Raw genomic sequence first — 22,799 nt, 5'->3', positions numbered from 1 at the left:
TGCCACTATATACATCCATGGTACACCCACACCTTGAATACTGTGTGCAGTTCTGGTCATCCAAGCTCTAAAAAGATGTATTAGAATTGGAAAAGTGCAGAGAAGGGAACAAAAATTATTAGGGGTATGGAACAGCTTCCATATAAGGAGAGATTAAAAAGACTGGGACTCTTCAGTTTAGAAAAAAGATGACTGGGTACATAATAGAGGTCTATAAAATCATGAATTGTATGGAGAAAGTGAATAGGGAAGTGTTATTTACTCCTTCACGTAACACAAGAATCAAGTGTTGCCCAATGAAATTAACAGGCAACAAGTTTAAAACAAACAAAAGGAGGTACTTCACACAACACACAGACAATATGTGGAATTCATTGCCAGGGGATGTGAAGGCCAAAAGAATAACTGGGTTCAAGAAAGAATTAGAATTCATGGAGGATAAATCCATCAATGGCTGTTTGCCAAGATGGTCAGGGATGTAAACCCATGCTCTGGGTGTGGCTAAACCTTTGACTGCCAGAAACTGGGACTGGATGACAGAGGACTGGTCACTCGATATTGCCCTATTCGCTTCATTCCGTCTGAATCATCTGGCACTGGCCACTGTCAGAAGACAGGACACTGGGCTAGATGGATCATTGATCTGACCCAGTATGACCATTCTTACATTCTTATACAGGTGAGTCTCATCTTAAGCGGGGGTTCCGTTCCGCGGTTAGCGCGTAAAGCGAAAACCGCGTATAGTCAAAATTACATTGTGTTGAATGGTGGGCGGAATCGCCCGCACTACAGGTACTGTATTAAAATTGTTATTTTTTTTTTTTTTTTTTTTTTTGGTTTTTGTTTTTGCCGACCGTGTAAAGCTGAAATCACGCATGTTAAATGTGCGTAAGATGCGACAGACCTGTATATGTTCTGCTTGACCTACTAAAGGTCTGTGGCAAAGTCTCACAACACCTGAAAAAGTATTTCTCCTCCTCCCTCTTCAATCAGCGCTTCAGCCTTAAAGCAGACAGAAGGAAAGTGCTTTGGGTTTCCTGAGAAATCTTCCATTTTACAAACTGAAGCCTTAAGTTTGGCGTCACCTTGAAAATGGCCAAAATTTCAGACAATGCAGTTACTTCCCCTTGAATGTCTAATTTGTTTTCTCTTGTTTTGAAATAAATCAAAATTATATAGTCCCTGTAATTGCAATTGCCATGAATTCAAGTCATTCATCTCCTGGAGGGCCAGAGCTTTCATCACTACGCCATTGGCATGAAGTATTGCAGTGCTGCATATTCATCATTCAAGCTGAGACACCAGCTACAGGGCCCCAGTTTTTTGCTCTGAACGAAAGGAAAACAGTCCCTTTTCCAGCCCCTTGATCAGGGATTCTATCCAATAACAATGCTGCCTCTGCACGAGGTACGTTTACTTGTAAAGTTTGCAGTAGGAGAGGCTTTCCTTAAAGCTGTGAGTCTTTTATCCTGGCAGGCTCTTCAAGATTGTTGTGAGGAGTCTAGCCAGTTGGTGAGCTCTGTAATCTAAACCAGCTGTCCCCAGACTGAGGCCCCCATTTGCATTGTTTAACATACTTAGAAAATGAAGTGTTCATTTTTAACATTCCTCCTCCAATTGGTTTAATGCTGAATTACAGAAGAGAACTAAGCAAAACCAGGTGCTTTTGCTGTATTCTCTCCAGTGTCTGAGGAGGAGCAGACCTCTCCCTGCCCTGTCTATTATTTGGTATTTCATTCTCTGGAATACAAATGACGGAGGAACTCAAGTGCTAGCAAAACGCCGATGTTCAGACACGTTTTTTAGTTATTCAGCAGTTCAGACTCCTTTTTTCCATCTTTCCTAACCAATGTTGGACATGCAAGAAGTAAAGAGGTAGGTACTGTGCATCAAACTATTTTACTCACTGAATGGAAACCTACTCATGGAAAACGTCTGTGGCTACGAGTCACTATGCCAGTTCACTTGCTAAAGCCATTTGCAAAGAGACAGGATCTTAATGGTCAGAGAGAGGGTAAAGCACTTTTTGTTTGTTATAAAAGCTGTGCTGTCTCTAGCAATTTCTGTCTTGATCTATGCTGTATTCTGCATTTAGGAATCTGTCTCTTTTGGGAATGCTGAATTGCTACAGTGAAGGGTCTTCTGGCTAAAATCACAGCTGCTTTCTCTGCAGATACGATTCACAGTAATTGATTTAAACGTCACTAGCTATTGTTGCAGAAGTTAATTGCTCTTTTATAATATTTTGTCTGCTGACTAAACCAACAGGACCAGCTTAAAGCAATGTTGTTGGGTGGGTTGTTATATGTCTGTTAATAATTCTCAGGGTGACGAGGGATCTGATAGTGTAAAGTCAGTTGAAGTAGTGATTGCAGCCCAAACCCATGTCAGGAAATTCTCTGTATTGTTCTATCACCTTCCTCATATCTCAGAAGAACCTAGTGGCTCTTAATTCTTGAAACTGAAGGATGTGTATAGTTGTGGATACTGTCAGTAAGTAGATATGAATTTTTGCTGTACATCAAAGAGTAGCCCTGTTGGGCACTTTTAACATAGAGCAATAAAACTTTTCATTTCCTTCCGTTATTCCTCTTTCTATATACAAAATGAATGTGCAGTAATGTACATAGTGCATGCTTGAGAAAATGTGCTCTATCCCTCAAAAGGGTTTAAGGTAAAAGAGATGTAGTCCTAAATGGATGATACAGTGCTTTAAATGCGTTACCTCCATTTCTAGGGGAAAGTCTTTACAGAATTTGCCTGTTTGTGTCACTACAAAACTTGCCAAACAAGCAACATTTGCCGGTTACACAGCACCATGAACAACTATGTTAGGGGTTGTGTATAGTTTTCAGTGCTTATTCCTCAACTAAACATACTGGTGTTTTAAAATGTGCCTGTCAGTTTGTGAGTAGTCTTGTCTGATGTATCTAATAGGTCATGTTCAGTACCTTGACTTGCTGTACAAATCATAGAGCTAAAAGAACCTGTAGGGAAAATTGGATGCTCCTTTAAGTAGCAGAACTGAGGCCACCTAAAATTTTCCTGCTTCCCATGTTGTTTTTTGAAATATACTGTATATGCTATAGACATTCAGTAATAGTCTCCAGTGTAAAAGACATGGCTCTAAAATGTATTGAAAAGGACCTTTATATAAGGAAACTGGAAAACACTGACATTAAAGTACACAAAATAAAATAAATTTCTTATTGTTCTTTCCAGATTTAAATCTGGCACTAGTTAATATCCAACACTTTGATTTGGCCAGGGTATTTATATGGGCAGAGCATACTTCCAGGGCTCAGTCTATAGCCAAATATTTAATAGCAAAGGGCCAGATTCTGTCACTGAGAAGTTCCTTGCTTTACAAAAAGTCTTTTGGAAATACATAGGTCAGACTCTCAGCTGCTGTAAATCAGCATGGTTTCATTGAAGACACTGATTTATATCAGCTGATGACCTGGCACAATGTATTTACTTGCAGAGCAAGATAATACTCAGTGTGAGTAAAGAGGCAGAATCTGACCCCAAGAAGCCAGTTGATTTTGAGAGTACTTTCTTGGGGATGAAGCGTGGTCTAGCCCTGCTAATGACTTGCTCTGTGGGGTTTGTGCTTCAGTTTATCCATCTGTAAATTGTGTATAATACTTACCTAACTCCTAAGGATGTTGTAGACTAAATTAATGCTTGTGAAGGGTTTTGACATTCTCAGAGGACAGGTTCCACAGAGGGATAAAGTTTTATCATTGACTATTATAAACTTACCCTTTGAAGAGCTTGTGTATAGCCTATAATAAAGGACATGGATTAGCCTACAGATATTTAGGGCCTGATTCTGATCTCACTGATGTAAGTCCAGGGTAAGAACACTGACTTCACAGAGTTCTGAATCTGGGCCATATACTTAATGTTATATATCATCAGCCAAATTCATCTATAGTAAAGCGCCGTGGACTGCACTAGAGTTACACCAGAGATTAATTTGGCCTCGTATCTAAATCTGTGAAATGAACATGTGCATCAAAATGTTTACATCTTATTTTCTATGCGTATTATAGGATACTGACTGTTTTCATGCTGGCCACCTGCCTTACACACCCTGGGAAAGCACAGGTGAGATGAGCATACTGAATACGTATACTTTTTTTACACTAAAGCATTTCATAGCATGAGGCTTACTTTGATAGGTGAATAGGAAATCTGTGGTCTGGGGCTTAGATGAACAGGAAGCTATGTGGTCTAGGGTTTAATGTGGAGGAATGGGAGCCAGCAGGATCCTGGAGTCTAATGTGGACTGTCAACTCAGCAGGAAATTCTTGGAGAAAGACAGGCCTCAAAGAAAACCAGACACTGCCTCTGAACTAAGTAGTCCTTGAAAATGAATGAGCAAAAGCACCCACAAAGGAGCTTTGAGTCCTGAGTTCTACCAGTAAGGAACCTCCATATTTGGAACTCCCATTGATTTGAATGGGAATTCTGTGTGTGGAAAGCTTCGAGGGTCCAGCCGTAGGCCTTTCACCTGTGGGCTTGGGAGCTTGGTGATGTCATCCTAGTCTTCATTCTAATTCCTGGGAATATCCAGGAGCATTGGAGCTCAGGATTGAGGGATATTACATTAGTAGGGCTGCATAAAGAAGTTTACACAGTTCCTGCCTGAATTAAGCCTGGCTCAAGCAAATTTTATTAGTCCTTCATGTTCTTGGGCATTTAAATTCACTGTAAATTAGGGGGGTTAGACTCTGATTTGAAGGTAATAGTCCTATATTGTTCAGGGCTGTGTTTCCAAATACCTTTTACAGAAGGGTTTGAAATTTAGTTGTTTTTTTCCCCCCTGTTGGATTGACAGTTGACTGGATGTGGCTTGTTAATTGATATTTTGCCAACATTAGAGCCGGGCAAAAAACAGTTTTCCCAACCTGTGAGAATTTTAGAGATTTTGCATTTTTTTCCCATCCTGAATTGGGATGAAAAGTTGAAATATCAAACATTTTCACAAACTGAAAATAAAATTTAAAATAATTGAAATTTACTTTAAAATGAGTAAATTGAAACATTTTCTTTTTATAATTTTGCAACGTTTCATTCTGATTTGGACATTTTAAATTTTTTTAACTTTTTTTTTTGCTATAAATTAAAGTTAAAAACAAAGTCATTTCCAGCTGAAAAATTGAACTCTTTCATTTTGAAAATGTCAAAACAGGACATCCTTCTGACAATTTCTAAACTTTTTTTTCATTTTTTTTCAAAACAAGACATTTGTTGAAACCAACCTAATTCCCACAAAGAGTTTGTTTCAACTAATTGGCCTGTTTTGATGAAAAGATTTTTCATCTAAAAGTTCCCAACCAGCTCTAGCCAACATAGACAACAGCCACAAGATGTGAAGCATGTCACTATAGCTAGGTGAAGAGGTTAAAAGCACACAGAGTATGTATGTTCTTTACATGACAGACTGAAAATAGACTCTCCCATCAGAATACCTTTGGCTTCCTCCAGATGATGCTAAAACATCTCATAATGTCAAAGTAAGTGCCGGCAGAATTCCCCACCACATGATCTGTAACTGTAGGTGATGGCCTAGAGTGCTCTTATGGGTAGATGGAGGGACTCACTTCATATATTTAAATGACCATTCATGTATTTCCTGCCATGTCCCCTTAACCCCTTTAAAAATGCCTGTATCAGTGTCTTGTTCATTCCACTCTATCGCTCCCACCTGCAGTTTACATTGCTACCAAATATGCATGACACACTTTCCCTTCCCAGCTCACCAAGGCAACACTTTCTACTGACTTCAAATACTTTTAGAAAACTCACTTCTCCCTTGACGCCCAGAAGAAAAACACCACTACGTCCTCCTGCCCTCTGGTTCTTCCAGTGCATCCTGTCTTCAATGTCCCTATTTCTTACACTGTCAGTGTAACCTACTGACAGATTGGGTGTCATGCTCCCCTCTACTGGCTGACCAACTGTTACCAGCTGACGGAGTGATCCAAAATCCATTGAAGTCAATGGCTGCCTTTAAACTGACTTCACTGGGCTTTGGAGGAGGCCCTACAGGAGTTTCTTCTGTAGCTGACGTGGAGAGGGCTCTGCTGGCATACTGGAGACCTCCGTCCAAGCCCCGCTGATGGTCTATGTGGTGGGGTGAGGAGGCTGCTGTAAAGCTTGCACCCTTGAAAAAAGCTTCCTCTAAGGATTTGTCTACAGTAGGATTTAAAGGTGTGGTATTAGCAACACGTCTATGTGTGTGCTAAGCTGGTCGAGTTATACCCTAGATTCCAACTCCACCAGCTTAGCATGTGTTAAAAAGTATATATTGCCTTGTCAACACTAGAGTTGGCTAACGACTTTTAACAACACACCTTTTCTCCTCATCAAGACAAGTGCTAACAGGAGATATAATAATAATTCCTAGATCTTATATTGCACTTTTCATCCATAGATCTTAAAGTGTTTGACAAAACAGGTGGTCAGTATCATCATTCCCATTTGACAGATGGAGAAACTGAGAAGGAGGTGACTTACCTAAGGCCACTCAGATTGGTGGCACAGCCAGAAATTGAACCCAGCTCTCCTGAGTCCCAGTCCAGTGGCCTATCCACTGAGCACTAGGACACTGGCAGACTAGGTATTGGTTTCTCCATTAGAGAATGACAGCCTGCTACTGCTACCAGCTTATAGAATTACTGCATGAGCTAAAGCAAGAGGTCTGTGCTGCGGTGCTGAAGGTTCTGAGTTCAAAGCCTGCTGACTTCCCATATGAGAGAGTCATGACACAGGTCCTTTGGAGAAGGGACTCTGTTCATTTTTTGCATACTGTACAGTGCTGAACACATTGCACTATAATAATAATCCAGATGATCATGTGATTTTTGTTTTTTGGTCATCATCCAATTTCACAATCACTGAGTGTCCTTTCTTTTCTTGTTTTAGCAGCAATGCACTAACGGGTTTGACCTGGACCGTGCCTCTGGGCAATGCTTAGGTAGGATTTTGACTGAATCAATTCATTTACACTGGGGTTCAGACCCTCTGGCTTTGTTAAATTAATAACGTGCTACTATCTGTGTATTTTGGCTGAAGGGGATGCTCTCAGTGTCTGCCAGATCTGTATCAATTATGCACAAGCCTTTGGAAATTGTTCATTTGCATCATTTTTCAATATGAAAATGTCATTGTTCAGACTGGGTGCAGTGCTTTTCACATGGCTGTGATGACATGAGTTTGGGAGCTCAGTCTATTTGCCAGAGAACAGGGGTTCAGTATCATAAATACCCACTACTTGCTACTTTTGGCAGCTTCAGCCAAGAGGCCAGAGAGAGTTCCTCTCACCCTCTAGTTCAGAATTAAGATGCACTTTGGGACAGTGCAGGGAAGCTTGCACTTTGCCCATGGAGCATCTTTTCTGTGGATTAACAGAGGACTTCAGTCTCCAGGGCTGTCAATATAGCACCTTCCACATGCACTAACAAATAGTAAGATAAAAATACTAACATAAAAAACGGAGATGCCCTGTCTGAGCTGCCTAGCAGTTCCACCCTCCCAGCCAAGGAAATGCTCAGATCCTAATAATCTCTCTGCATCTTTCTAAGGTCAAGACAAAAAATCCCAGTCAGAACAAAAAAGAGACCTGAACCAAATCCCCAGATTTGAACATCTCAAACTTTGTGTGTGGGAGGCACTGCGGAGTCCCAGATCAGGATCCAAGTTTCACAGCTGGGCAAACCAAACCACCAGTGTTTGAAATCTGGAGCTGAATGTTGTGGCTTGGACAGATCCCTTAGGAGAAACAGGCTGTAGGATCAGTGTTTAAACTGAGCATCTATAGAAAAGAAAAGTTTTTTTTTTTTTCCTGATTGTAAAGTAGAACACATGCTAGGTTGAAAATATGCGCTGTTTCCTGTTACGATGTGAGCTGACTTCAAAGTGAGACTCCACAAAGGAAGCATAGCTTTTCCTAGCACAAACCATGTATCACATATTCAGCAAAATCCCAAGTAAACCGTATCATATGTGCTGTTCTGTGCATGTGTCACATTAAGGACCAACTGTGGAAATTGCTGATCTAATTGCCATTCTATTACTACATCCTTCCAGATATTGATGAATGTCGGACTATTCCTGAGGCCTGTAGAGGAGATATGGTGTGTGTGAACCAGAATGGTGGCTATTTATGCATTCCCCGAACAAATCCAGTTTATAGATCACCATATGTGAATCCTTATTCAAACATTTATCCACCACCTCCAGCTCCCAACTACCCCACTGCTACAAGACCTCTGATGTGTCGGTTTGGCTACCAAATGGGCGAAAACAACCAATGTGTTGGTAAGTAGTAGAACACGTTATATATTTTAAGGCTAGAAGGGATCACTGTGATAATCTACTCTAACCTCTTGCATAACTGAGGCCAATGTCACACACTAATTCTTGCTTGAAACCTGATAAATTGTGGTTGGACTATAGCATTTCTCACTGAAGGACATATGTTATGCTTCTTGTATGGTCTTAGTTCAGGGCAAACAAAGTCTCCAATCTGCATGTTTTCTTTAAAAATGAAAATCCATCCTATTGATTTGAAAGATGGCTCTGTCAGATGATTCACTGGTGCATACAATATATGAATTTTTACCATCATGAGTCTGTCCTTGAGAGAAAGGAGGGTCTATGTTTAAAGAACTGGAGTAGGACTCAGGAACTCTAGGTTCAATTCCAAGCTCTGCCACAGACTTCCTGTATGACCTTGGGCAAGTCTCCTAATCTCTGTGCCTCAGATCCCCATCTGTAGAATGGGTATAATAAGACTTCCTTTCTCCCACCATTTGTCTGCCTTGTCTGTTTAGACTGTAAGCTCTTTGGGACAGGACTGTCTCTTACTATATGTATGTATATTGCCTAAAACTAGTAGTATTACTAGGATAACTTTAAGGCCTCAACTAAAAATGGACCCCACTGTACTAGACACTGTATAAACATGCAGTAAGAAACAGTCCCTGCCCCAATAGAGCACTGATCCTGTAACACAAATAATAAATAATTATTCTTACTGTTTCCTCCATTTTGTAGCTTTTCTAGAGGTGCATCTTTTGGGCTTGATTCTGACCCCACGTACACCACTTTTACCCAGCTATGATGCTTGCTATCCGTGGAATTACTCCTGATCTACATCAGTTTAAGTGAGAAAGAATCACCACCATTTTTGTTTTTTATTTGTTTTTTCTAGCTTCAAGAGTACAGCTTGCAAGCCAAATTCTAAACTGACATAGGTGTAGCAGACATAATGCCACTAATCAGCAGAGTTACTTTGGTGTTAAACTGGTATCCTAGAATCATAGAATATTAGGGTTGGAAGAGACCTCAGGAGGTCATCTAGTCCAGTCCCCTGCTCATCACTCTCAGGCTCCAAGTGTTCTGTATTGCAGGAATCATGGGTTCAGCCTCTGTCATTGACTTAATGTTCAACCACTATCTTTTGCTGCACCTCAGTTATCCCACCTGTAAAATGGAGATAAGAAGTTGAAAATGTTCAGTCAAAACTGTTGGAAAATTTGGGTTTTCAACAAAATGATTTTTTCATGAAAATGTCTGCTTTCCAAAGAAAAATATTTTTTTCATTGAAAAACTGAATGCCCAAATCCTGAAATATTTTTATTTGGATATGCTGCTACAATGCCTCATAGGAATAGTAGTTCAATTTCCTCATGTCCCTGTTTTTCTCTGGGGGTTCAGTTATATCTCCCATGATGCACTGCCTCCCCTCTCCAAGAAGGGAAACCCTGGTGCATGATGGGAGATGTAGTCTGACCAGCCAATAGAGAAGAATGGGAACTTAAGGCATCCAAACTACAATTCCCATTAGGGAAGCATTTCTGAATCAAAATATTTTGGGTTTCAGCCAAAATATTTCTGGATTTTGGCAGAACATTTTTTGTATTTGAATTATTGCCAAAAAAATTATTTTTTCATGGGGGAAAAACCCATTTTCCAACCAGCTGTAATAATAATAATGGATGTTGTGAAGTTTAATTAATTTTTTGCAAAGAGTTTTGAAATCCTCAGATGACAGGTGTTGTGAGTTAAGTATAGTATTAACTAGTCCTACTGACCCTACTGAATTAATTCACATCATTTATGATGTATGTTGGTTTGGAGACTTCTGGGAATGTTTTGTATTTTCCTAACTTTGATGTAGATGGGCCAGTAAGTGCAACAGTTAAAATTAAAAGTAAATTCTGGAATTGGAGGGCACAAAAAAGGATCTCAGTTCCCATGCTGACATTTTGGGTTGTCCTTTCTGCTGCGTCCACACCCATCCCTAAAAATCAAAGTGGGTAGGATTATTAAACTTTCCGAGTGGGGCTTGCAAGCCAAGCACATAATGGTTCCTGTAGGGGCTTTTGGAACTATGAAGGCCAATGCTTCTTTCAATCAGCCCCATTCCAGTAGAACCACCTGGAGTTGTGAATACAGCAATTAATTGCTAGGGGAAGCTGTGCTGAATGCAACCACTGACCAGAATAGCTGGGAAAAGATGGAGAGTGGCCCATCAGAATCACAATTAGCTGGAAGCATTTTCTGAACCTCCCCATCAGGTTTGAATTGAGGCAGATAATAGTGTTTGTGTAAGAGGACAAAAAACAAAGCTTTAAAGAAAGAAAACAAGGCCTGGCCACAGCCATTGGGTCTCCACTGGGTTAGACTTTGTTTTAAACTGTGTTGTTTAGTGAAAGGCTCTGGAGACTATTTGTGTTTCACTTCCCTGAGATGGGAACGGCAGGCACCTAGATAGACAGTATAGAAGATTGTCACACTTTGCTGTAGCATCCTTAAGTTCCTCTGCAGTAACTGTAGGACCTATTTTAGTATTTCTTGTACATCCAGGACACTGTATTTTATGGAGGTAAAGTTCACCCTTGCGCTGGGGGACAACACAAGGCTTATGTATCACTTACGCCCTCAGGGTTTAAGTAATGGATTGGCCTTGTTCTGACCCTCTGCATAGGGGTGAATTTCACCAGGCATACGCAAGAAATGCTGAACCAAAAGGGTGCCTGAGCCATAAAAACAACTGCCAGTGTCAGTGACCTTTCAAGCTACCCCTGCCCTTCCCTACTTGTCAACGTTCCAGGCCCCTTGAAACCTAGGACAGTCTTTTACAACGAAGTTTTCAGAAGTGCTCACTACCAGCCTAACTACTTCTATTGAGGTCCATGGGACTTTGGGCCATTGAATTCAATGGGAGCGGAGGTAGCCTAGTGCCCACTTGTTCTATGGAGTGTAGGTTATAGAAACTCTCTCAGATCATATTTAGGGTTTATAAGATACCCCTTTGCCAAACTAATGCAATAGAAAGCTTTACTTTCTTTTTTCTTTTTTTTTAAATTCCAGTGGAAACATTCTTTTTAATGAATGAACCATCCCCTGACAAACCTGTTTTCACTATCCGAGCTGAGAGAAATGCAGGAACGTTGTGAGAGGGTCTGTCTATCCCAGCCTGGCAACTGGTTGGTGAGCCAACCCTCACTTTGCCTTAACTCTCCAAGGAATGCACAACCCAGGTGGTTCAAATAATATTCCCCCTCCTAGGGGCTGATTTATTCCAACATAGCTAAAGATAAACATAAGTAGTTCCTCTCCTGGTCAGCAAGAGTTCACACGGAATCCATCCCTTTTTAGCCCTCCAGGCCTCATCCTTTCTGGCCAGAGTCATAGGAGCAAGGTGCACAGATTCCTTCCCCAGTCCTGCCACGACTTGGCTCTCCTCAATCCTAACACAGTCCTCACCCACAATCCTGCAGCCAGAGAGCCTCCCTGTAGAGCCTCTTGCACTGGGTGAAAAGCAGCCCCTCTTATAGTATGCACTGCTTCTGACTCCCCTCCTGAGTGTCTTTTGAAAGTTTGTCTCTCTCACTAACAGATGTTGGTCCAATAAAAGACGGAGACAATCGCCTACCTTGTGTCTGTAATACCCAGGGACTAACACAGCTACAAGAACCCTGCATGCACTAGAAAGAAACTGCTATGGCCACTTACAGGGCAGAAGGGGTTAACTCTTTCCCTGCTGGTTTAGGCCTGGGGCTTCTGCACCCTGTCTCAAAGGGAAACAAACCGCTTAAAGACAATAAATGAAAGCTTAAGTGCTCTCAGTGTTAATGACCTAAGAGCTGCTGTTAGCACCACAGGGAAGGATATTTGTTTTCTAGAAAGACAAGCAGGCCAACAGAGAATCTGTCCTCATCTTGTATAGTTAGAGTGTGTGTGTGTGTGTGTGTGTGTGTGTGTGTGTGTGTGTGTGTGTGTATTTGGCATTTTTCTTAAAGCCCCAGCTGCTGGAATGGTGATGTTGCATAAAAATACTCAGCTTTCATTTAAAAAAATTAAGTTTCTAGCCCTTGTAGTTGCAGAGAAAAGCTGGAAATAGGACCCAAGTGCCACTTGAAGCTTCAAAAATCACCAGGCATAGAAAAAGATACCAGAAGGTGGTGGTAATTTTTAAACCTCCTGATTCTTTGGGGACCGACTCATGGTTCTGAACACTTGGGGCATGTCTACTTTACAGTGATTATACCAACATAGCTAGGTCACCATAACTATGCCGACATAGCCCCATAGTGTGTACACACAGACAAAACCAATGGAAAGGGTTTTTTGATTGGTGTAGGAACAATATCTCCCCGATTGATGGCATTCTTCTGTCCATCTACCTGCATCTACACTGAGGTTAGGTCAACACAACTGTGTTACTTAGGGGTGTGGATTTTTCATACTCCTGAGTGATGTAGCTATGTCAACCTAAATTCTAAGTGTAGACCAGGCCTTGGGGTTGGCAAATGCTGTGTTCGTTACACCAGTAAAAAGTGTGTGTAACTTGCTACTTAGAATGGGAATGATTTATGCCCACTCTGCACATTATTTGCACTGGTGTAAACAACAATCTCACCCAAGAGCTCTAACCTGACAGTGTCCCTTTTAACTTATATAATTTCTGACTCTTTTCCTTTCAAATTGTAGACTGCTTAACTATCATAATGCCCCTTTTGTTAGAGGAACTCAGTCCAGGAACCGTTGGCAAGACTGGATTGGAACTAGAGCCCGTGTTCTTGCATTATACATTCATAAGCTGAGAGTTCTTTCCAATTTCCCTTCACTCCACCCCACCATTTCCTGATTTACAATGATTTTTAAAACATGCCTGAAGTATAGATCCTTCTGGGCATTGTAGAAAGAATTGTAAGGGATGGGCTTTTGTTTTTACTGTTTTTATTCCATTAACATGTCTGTCGAATGGGAGGAGCCAGGGATGGAAGAAGAGAAAGAATCAAGGAAAGCAGACAGAAGCAAGAGAGAGCTGTGGTTTTAGCTCAGTGGGGCTCTGGTTCAATCCTCAGTGCTGGCAATGATGACAGCCATTACACCAGGACAGTTGCAAGAGTGGGTGGCCTGGGAGAGGGTGTTATCTGAGAAGGGAGAAGCACTGAATTATGCCCTGAGTATCCTGCACCAGCAAGGTGCCTATGAAGTCCTGCCCATCGGCTAATTCCCCCTCTCCCCCGCCCCCCACTGACCCTAGTGGAACCTGTCGGGGAAAGAAATGATGTGGAAAGCTGCCTCCCAATGGTGTGAATCAGTCCGTGGTTCAAGCGTCTGTGTGTGCTGGCATAAACTGAGGCCTCTGGGGTTAAGATTGTCATCCCCTTTCATCCCCATAAACCCCTGTGCAGAAGGAGCATGGTCTAGTGGTTAAAGTGCAGGGGAGCACTCAGTTTGTGTGTGAAGGTTACTACTTATATAGAAAGAAGTAACTCTGAACCAAGAAATATAATGAGTGAGCCAAGAAAGCTTCATGTCACTAAGAAAACTGGCATCTCTGGAACACCCTGCAAAAAAAGAGCTGGCCGTCTGGGGATGGTGAAGTGTAATAGTAAACAAGAGTATATCATCCTGCATCTCAGTGCCTTTCTAATATCACTGACTAATTGTACTGATGGGTGATGATGTGGGAAGAGACAATAAAATAAACTCACCAGCCGTGGAACCACAAATTAACTCATTTCAGCTAAAGAGAATCTTGATGACAGAGTGCCAAATTCCACACTCAGAAATGGGTATATGATTCCTGTTGGCTTCAATAGGATTTCAGGATCTTGGAGCCAAATTTGTCCCAGTGAGTCTATCTGAGTTAGTTTAATTGAGTCATGGGCCTAAGCCACGTGTCCCAGCTCGGATACAGAGCTGAAGCATCCCAAAGTTCAGGGCTGTTCTCCTTCTGCAGCATGAGTAAGTCTTACTGACAGTGATGGGCTGGAACTGTTGCTGCTGCTGTTAAAGTCTGATCCCATTTTTATCCCAGGAGATGGTTGGGATTCAGCTGGAGCCAGTAGAGGTGGTGATGTCATCTGGGTCTCTCTCTCTGGCCCAGTCTGGTGAGGGCATCTCTCAGGATTAGGGTCACAAAGGCCTGGGGTGCCAGGAGATGGTGGAGGTGGCAGCCAAGATGGTGAAGCTTTCTTAAGTAGCCTCCGTTTGTTCTTCCTTTGTTTTCTCCCCAAGTCTTTTCCTTTAAGGACCCAAAAAGGATGTGATGGGAGAAATAGCTCAAATACTCACTATTTTGTCCTCCAGTTAGGCCTAATATCTGACATATCAATTCTGGGCCATTAATTTCCAGTTCCACATCTGTTTTTACCAAGCATGATTTCAACACAGCCCTTGAATCATGTCAATGTGGCCTTTTAGGACTAATTTGGTCTCTCTGTCTGGTTCTCTTGCACCGGTTTATAACATTCATTATTGAAAGCAGCTTGACTTACGTTCCATCAGCATTTGTTACTCTAGGTTATTGTCACATCTTATGACCTTCCGTATATTTTTTACAATTGAGGTCACAGTTCAGGTAAATTGGTTGAACCAGTTATAACAACGGGACCCTTCTCTAGGTTAATTGGAGCTGCTCCCTATGATTGCTGAGTTGCATCTGTTTATAGTAGTTTTTTAGCTGCTTATTGGGTGGGTGACTAAATGTTTTTGGGTTTTTTTTAGTATGTTGGTGGGGAGCTGGTTGCGGACGCTAGAGCTGCTTTCTGAACCTGCTGAGTAACAGGACAATGAAACAAAGGAGAGTGTGGGCAACTGGTTGAAAGGGAAGGTGTCACCCCACAGCATACAGCACGGGACCCTGCATTCAGGCTGGGCAGGCATAGCTTTGTAAGCATATATGGGGCAGTTGGGCATGTGCACTTCCCTATGTAAACTGGGATCCTGTCACAACCAGGTTCACATCCCCATAACTGGGAACTCGCAATCTCCTTAGAATCTGTTATTCTTCACTACTCCCTGTTCCCACTTTGCAAGCTCCAGAGTCACCGTGCTGAATGATGCATCGACATATCAGGTGCAGACAGCTCAGGGAACCTATCTCCCCTGCCTCAGGCAAGCTGCAGATCACATCCTCTCCACAGTGCTGGACAGTGTGCAAGGGATAACCTCTGCACAGTGCTGGCTAATATGTTGGCTTGCATGTCATGGCTCAAGTGAGCATGGTCTGAGAGTCAGGGGTCACCTATCTTTAGACTCCCAGCCGAGCAGCTTGTATGCTACAATTGGCAGCAAGGACTGGCCAGTGGGAGGTTACACCAGGTTCAATTGAGAGGAGTAGCATCTTGATGCCCCAGCCCATCATGTGTTTTCCTGCAGCAGAGGACGTATTGGGCACTGCGTCAGCCAGGGCAGGATTTGACCCACATTGTTAATCTCTAATCGATTCCTTACATTCTTTGTGGATCCCTAATTTAATATGTGGGACTGCAAGGCTGTTTGCCTTCAGTATGTCTTGCTTTTCTCTCACTTCCAGAGATTTCAATAGGGCAAATCAGTTAAAGTCAGAATGTGCCAATTAATTATGTCTGCTCTGGGAGTGGATTAAATGAGCACCACTTTATGGGCTAGCTCTTAAAGTAAAAGAATGAACAAGTCATTCTGGCCAACCAATTACAGCATTTCTTTTTCTTGAAGTCATGGCTTGATCTTGGAAGATCTGCCTGAGTCTTTCTTCTCCAATCCATCAAGTCTGGGACTTGTTCCTCTCTCCATTTTCTAACTTGACTCTGGCCAACAGTCCATGCATAACATTCCATTGAGACCTGAGGGCTTCCATGTTTCCTGAACAATTCTCTCTCTCTCTCTCTCTCTACCCTTCAGCAGCATAACGTGGGTTACTGCAGTCTGAAACATACTGAGAGCCTTATTCATTTTCATTGTAGTATCAATGCAGTGCTCGGCCCTGCGTAAGGCTGTGTGTCTGCAGTGTCCGTAGTGCCTAGAGATGGCAGGATTCTTGATGACATAAAAGTCATTGTTATTCTTGGCTCCTGCCTTATATTTCTTGGGTCAGCTTCGTTTCTCTCCATTTGGCTCCAGGATGAAATTGGCCACAGTTATATGTCACAATCGAGATGTTTGGCCAAAATATATAGAAATATGAATTGGCTTTTTCACAAATGTAAATCGGCCAGCTCAGCCATGTTCTGTGCTAGACTGTATAGGCAGAGTAAACGTGCTGGCGTTGCTCTTGTGTTTTGTCCCTAGGACTTAAGAGGCCATGAGGAAGCTGCAATGCAGAAAAATAAGAGCTGCCTTATGGTGTGTGGAGATTAATATGCTCTAACCTTTTCATCCACCAGTTCACTGGTTTCCCACTTTATTACTTAAGAGATGTGAGAATGTTTTAAAGAAAATAAATTTACTAGCATATGCATGAGATCTATACTGTCCCAGCTCTGTTCAGTAGAATACTGATTAGTATTCCAGCCGTGAGCTGAAGGGGCTGCCTAGCAAGAACAATGGGTCAAACCCAGAAGTCCCTACTCAGTCTTGCTTTCCTGTCATGTAAGGGAGTACAATTGTACATGGAGGAAGGACTATCCGGTGGTTAAGGCACTAGCCTAGGACCTAGGAGAGACAGAGTCAAATCCCTGCTCTGCCATAGACTTCCTGTGTTACCTTGGGCATGTCACTTAGACGAAGATTTTCAGATGTCACCAATGATTTTTGGGTGCCTCAGTTTGTGTCCAACACTAACGCCTTAAAGGGGCCAGATTTTCGGAGGGCAGGTGCTCAGAACTTCTGAAAAATCAGGCCCTTGGAAGGTGTCCCAATTTAGGCACCCGCAAATCACTAGCCATTTCTGACAATCTTGGCCCACGCCTCAGTTACCCCATCTGTGTAATGGGGATAAAAGTTCCCTACCTCACACAGGTGTTGTGAGGTTAAATACAATAAAGATTGTAAGGCACTCAGATCCTGTTGTAATGCGGACCATATCAGTACCTCAGATAGACAGATAGGGCCTATGGTACTGGAGAAGAGGGATAGATAATTTAATATAAAATGGGCCAAATTCATCCCTGCTATAACTCCACTGAAGCCGATGGAGTTACACCATAGATGAATTAGGTAAAGCATTTGATACTGTACTATGAAATACTAATTCAGATTAGCTTGAACATAAGCTCTGTCACATGGGTTGAAAGCTTGCTGAAGGGCTATAAACAAAGGATAATGATACCTGGCAATGACCTGAGTAGAGAGAGGTTTCTAGGGGTGCTGCAGGGACCATTATCAAGTCTGGTCTTATTAAATATCATCTTTAATGATGTGGAAAAGAGTGTTCACTGGCTTCAGAATGGTTTTATTGGACATCCTCAGCTCGTGGTCATGTTCCTCCAGTCTAATATTGCTGTGTATCACTGTTGCTGGGATTATATGCAGCTGGCTCCACAATCCAGAAGGAATCATATTAGTCATTGATCTAATAGCACATAGCTGCAAATATGGCATTTGAATGGCTGGCAATTGTCTTCTACAGTGTGTGTATATTTGAGAGTCTTTGGACCTGCTAAAGTCACACAGCAGATAGCCTCCTCTTCACTGAAACTTTCTACAGCCTCAGTCACAACATGTGCTGTTGTTGTTTTTTCTTCCTGGGGTAGCTGCAGCATTGGGACATAAAGTGGTTGTTTCCCAAGCCCCTTGCATCCTTGACCACAGGCAGGATGTTTTTCATTCTGCTTTTCATCTTGTATTCCACAGCATACACCCTGATACACTGGACTATGATGTCCTCATTCCCAGTTGGTCTATCTCTGTTCTGCCTCCTGGGTTCCTCTAGCTTGAGCTTGTGTACTTGTTCCACACTAATAGCTGTTATCATGTTGATCCTTTCCCTGAACAGTTCAGCTGTCCTTGCTATATGAGGGCATTTCTCTAGGATTAGGTCTTTCTCTCAACAGTCTGGGATCCCAATACTCAAGCACCTTTCTCAGCTGTTCCAGTTTTGGGCATTATTCTTGACAAAAAACATTACCTAATTTCTCATCTTTATCCCCCTACGGGCAACTATTTATACAGACTCAGCTCTTATTTCCACTGCTTTCATGCTTGTGCAAGGTTTACTGTTTGGACTTTCAGCCTACCTGGTGGGCTGAGTCCCTCCGTGCCTATTTGCTCTGCTTCTGGTGATGCTTTGTTTGCCTGTTTTTCACACTCCCTTGCTGGCGAGTCTCACACCGTCCACTGCCACCATGTTTCATGTGTTGTGTTCTGGATAATAACCTTAGAGGATTCCATATTTCTAAAACTGAACCGGCTCTTTATTAACAACCATTTACAGAGATGCTGCAGTGGCAACTAGCATTCTAGCCATGTGCACAAGGACTGGCATCCAGGTGCCTCATCCAAACTCTTCCCTTCTGCAATTTATGTTCCCCTCTCCAAGTTCCATGCAAGTAGCTGCCGAAGGGCTAAACAATGCATTAACTATGGGTCCAATACAGTGCTTGTTAAGTCAATGGGAGTCTTTCCCTTGGCATTGGCTCAGGTCCTATATCTGCAGATAACACTAAATGGGAAGATTTTGTGAACTACACTGTGGGCAGGGGAATAACCCAGAGGGATTTAGGACACATCTACACGGCAGATTAGAACCTGCAGTAGTGAGTCTCAGAGCTCGGGTTTACAGGCTTGGGCTTGCATTATGGCACTAAAAACAGCTGTGTAGATGTGGCTTGGACTGGAGCTGGGGCTCTGAAGCCTCTGCCCCATCCCTTGGCTTCCGACTCCCAGCTCCAGCATGAGCCCAAACATCTACACAGCTGTTTTTAGTGCCATAGTGCAAGCTCAGGAAACCTGAGTCTGTAGTCCTGGGCTCTGAGACTTGCTGCTATGGGTTTTAAAATGCAGGGCAGACATACCTATAAAGAGGTTCTAGACTTTGAAAATTCAACCTGGACAAATATATGTAGGGGAGGGAAGGAGAATCCAAACCCACATCTATTTAATGGAAGAGAGAGTGGGAGGCAGCTGGAGGGCAGAACCAGGGCTGGAGGTGGGGGCCAGCACCCCCATTTGGAAATATTTTGGGGGCTGAACTATGTTTCTGCCCCTGTGTGTTGGGCTGGGGATGGAGCAAGTAGGAATTGAGGTGAGTGGGGCCTTGGTGCCAGTGCCCAGTGGGGGGAGCTGGTCCTGGGCCTGGCAGCTCCGTTCCCTCCCTGTTGCTGCAGAGCATCTTCTAAGTGGGCTGGGCACATGCAGAGGTGCTCAGTGGTGGGTCAGTGTGGATGAAGCCGGAGACACTGCAGTCAGGACTGGGGAGGGAAGCACAAGGTCTGGAGCCCAACTTTGACATGTAAACATATAAGTGGATTGTAGAAAACCTTGTAAATGTAAATCTGTGCCCCAGGTTTCAAAGATCCTCCACCAATGGCCAAGCAGAACATGTGAAATGCATTTCAGTTTTGGAGGTGATATGAAATTGACATGTCCAGAAATTATCATGGAACATCCCCAATCTGAGATCTACTAAAATCTCAAGCCCACGGGTGGAAGCTCTTTGAGATCTTTGAATGAAAGACAAAATACAATGATGACAATACTTAACACTTATATTGCACTTTTCATCTCAAAGTGCTTTATAAATATTTGCCAAGTAGGCCTCACAACTCCTGTGGGATGAAGAAGGTAGTGTTTTCTCTTTCTAGCAAGGGATGAATTGAGGTACAGAGAGTTTGTCCACGCTAGGACAAAGGTTCTGAAACCTAGGGTTCACGTAAACCAGCTAAAAGGTGTTAAATTGGCAAACTGCCCTGTCTACACTAGGGGTGAAATCCTGGCCCCATTGAAGTGCAATGGAAGTTTTGGCATTGATTTCAGTGGAGCTAGGGCTTCAAAACATGTTGGCCATTGTGTCCTAGCTATCGTTGTTCAAGACAGTCCTAAAAACACCTCAGAGCAAGGGTCGGCAACCTTTCAGAAGTGGTGTGCCGAGTCTTCATTTATTCACTCTAGTTTAAGGTTTCGCGTGCCAGTAATACATTTTAACATTTTTAGAAGATCTCTTTCTGTAAGCCTATAATATATAACTAAACTATTGTTGTATGTAAAGTAAATAAGGTTTTTAAAATGTTTAAGAAGCTTCATTTAAAATTAAATTAAAATGCAGAGCCCCCTGGACCGGTGGCCAGGACCCGGGCAGTGAGAGTGCCACTGAAAATCAGCTCGCGTGCCGTGCCATAGGTTGCCTACCCCGCCTCAGAGAAATAAAGGAGTTGGCAAGGGGAGTGGATTCGAAAGTGCCTGTACTCTAGTATGGTGATTAAAAGTTTGCCTTTTAAAAGCCTAATTCAAGGATAGGAGAAGATTCAAGGATAGGGGCTCGTCCATCTCTGTAGTAAGTCCAACTCTATGAGAGGCAGTAGCTAGGTCGATGGAAGAATTTGTCTGTTGATCCAGAGGTTCTCAAATTGGGGGCGGGGGAGGGAGGGTTAGAAGCTTTCGGGGGGGAGACCGTGCCGTGCACATCTTACCCACAGCAATGAATAACTATCAAAGCTCATTCCTCCGGACATATTAGGTCCTTGGATAGCGCTGTGCACTTGACTCTAGGTGGTGCTGTGCACTTTGACGGATTTCTGTTAAGCTTGCATAGTATTATACAAAGTCGTTGCCATCTGTACATTAATCCATTTGCTATGATGCATTTAATTGTAAGCATCAGCCATAATCACAGTTTTGCTTGTGCTCTTACTGCAATGGATCATTGGCACTGTTTGAATCAATGCCTTACTGTTTTTAATATTTAGTGAGATGCATGTTGATTTGTTTTAACCAATATATGTACTTGTGTGGCGGGAAGGAGGGCATAAACTACTACAGACACAAAGAAGGAGGGCACAATCAAATAAGTTTGAGAACCACTGTTCTCAATAGCTAACTCAATAGTGTTAGACCATCCCTAAATATTGCTATTGAATAGGAAGAATTCATTAGAGTAGCAGTCTGCAGATCTTTCACAATTCATTATAACGGATTTTTGTATAGTGTCAAAAGTTTCACAGTTTACTCTGTACATGCATAATCAATCTATTTGAATGGATAATAGCTTTCATCTACAGAGTGTTCTCTGCATAAGACAAATCCAACTAATCCAAGTAATCAATCCCACACTCAAAAAGAAAAGGCATTTTACAGCCATTTATTTGTGATTCGAAGGGACAGTTACAGGAAAGCACAGAGAGCATGCTCACAGGTAAACAAATGTAAATACACATACCTACATTTCCATTCTTGAATTAGAAACTCGACATGGACAGTTTCCCCATCTATCACCCAAACCAATAATAGACACAGTCAGTTAAAACATTAAAATAAAATAAGATTTCTCAGGATATAAAACCATATCAGAAACACTTGGGCTGTCATTGGTCCATTTACTCCTCTGAAGTATAGGTGGACTTTGAGGTTAGTGTTATCTACACAGTATACTTGAAGATGAAATAAAAATATTGAAATGTGTCTGTGTTAAAGGAATTATTAAGAACTCTTTTGTACTGAAGATGTTGCATTCCCAGCATGTGGTGGCTTTTTTATGTGAATAACTATGACAAAAACCCTTGTAGCTCTAAGAGGTTAATAAACAAAGTGCTAAGACAAAGGAAAAATGCAGTTTGGTTTTGACAACGGCAGGCCCATATAATGATGGAACATGTGCTAGTATAGAATTCCAGCCTGCCTGATGGAGAGCCAGAGAAATAGTTTGCTCCAGAAATAACACTAAATGGTCTAGTTAACAAGTACCTCCAAGCTAGAGCTGGTCAGGAATCGTCTGTCAATTCTTTTTAAGTGAAAATGTATTTTCTGCAGAATTGAAGTTTTTTGCAGGAAAATCTAAATGTTTTGTTTCAGGTCAGGTCAGCCTGAGTCAAAACATTTCCTCTTGTCTAATTGAAACATTTTGGCTTGGGTCAGTTTGACATTAATCTGAGTCTTCCTGAGCTGCAGTCATCTGCCTTATGCTCCCATACTCCCCCAGGGGCCAGGTTCCCTGGCTGAACTACAGCTCCTATGATGCACCATGCTGCCCCTCTGGCTGAACTGCATCATGGGAGATGTAGTCCAGCTGGGGAGCCCCGCCAATAGAAGAGAATGTGGGCTGGAGGCCACCATACTACAAATTGTAGAGATAAATGTTGAACTGATCTGAACTAGAATGTGGACATTTCAGAATCAACATTTTTCAGACTCTTGGTTCCACAAAAAAGTTTGTACTTTGACTTTTTGTTCCACATCAGAATGGAAACAAATGTCTGTCATAGTCATTTCTTACACTTGCATCATGTAAGGTTTTCTGTGCTCTAAGCACCCCACCACCTACTTATGTAAAAAGAATTGGGTTGATGTACCAATTTTTAATGTACAAGGAGAAGTAGTTGTAGAATTAGGACACGGGGCCCCAATCCAGC

The 22,799-nt window shown here is 42.3% G+C and overlaps 1 protein-coding gene across 2 annotated transcripts in view; it reads left to right on the top strand.

Moving 5' to 3' along the window:
- Nucleotides 1-1,474: 1,474 nt before the first annotated feature.
- FBLN5 (fibulin 5) overlaps nt 1,475-22,799 on the top strand; it is a 59,053-nt gene continuing 37,728 nt past the window's right edge. Inside the window, exons 1-4 of one of the 2 annotated variants that reach the window (XM_024206006.2) lie at nt 1,475-1,875; nt 4,059-4,113; nt 6,940-6,988; nt 8,101-8,331. In XM_024206006.2, the coding sequence (XP_024061774.1) occupies nt 1,850-1,875; nt 4,059-4,113; nt 6,940-6,988; nt 8,101-8,331 (361 nt within the window). In that variant the 5' untranslated portion in view covers nt 1,475-1,849. Of the gene's footprint in view, nt 1,876-4,058; nt 4,114-6,936; nt 6,989-8,100; nt 8,332-22,799 lie in introns of both variants that reach the window. The other variant, XM_024206005.3, reaches the window with a different exon arrangement.

This window comes from Terrapene carolina, unplaced genomic scaffold, assembly GCF_002925995.2.
Source record: "Terrapene carolina triunguis isolate 2854851 unplaced genomic scaffold, T_m_triunguis-2.0 Scaffold96, whole genome shotgun sequence".
Lineage (NCBI taxonomy): Eukaryota > Metazoa > Chordata > Testudines > Emydidae > Terrapene > Terrapene triunguis.
Note: the sequence above shows the minus strand (reverse complement) of the source record. Positions and strands in the feature narration are given on the sequence as shown.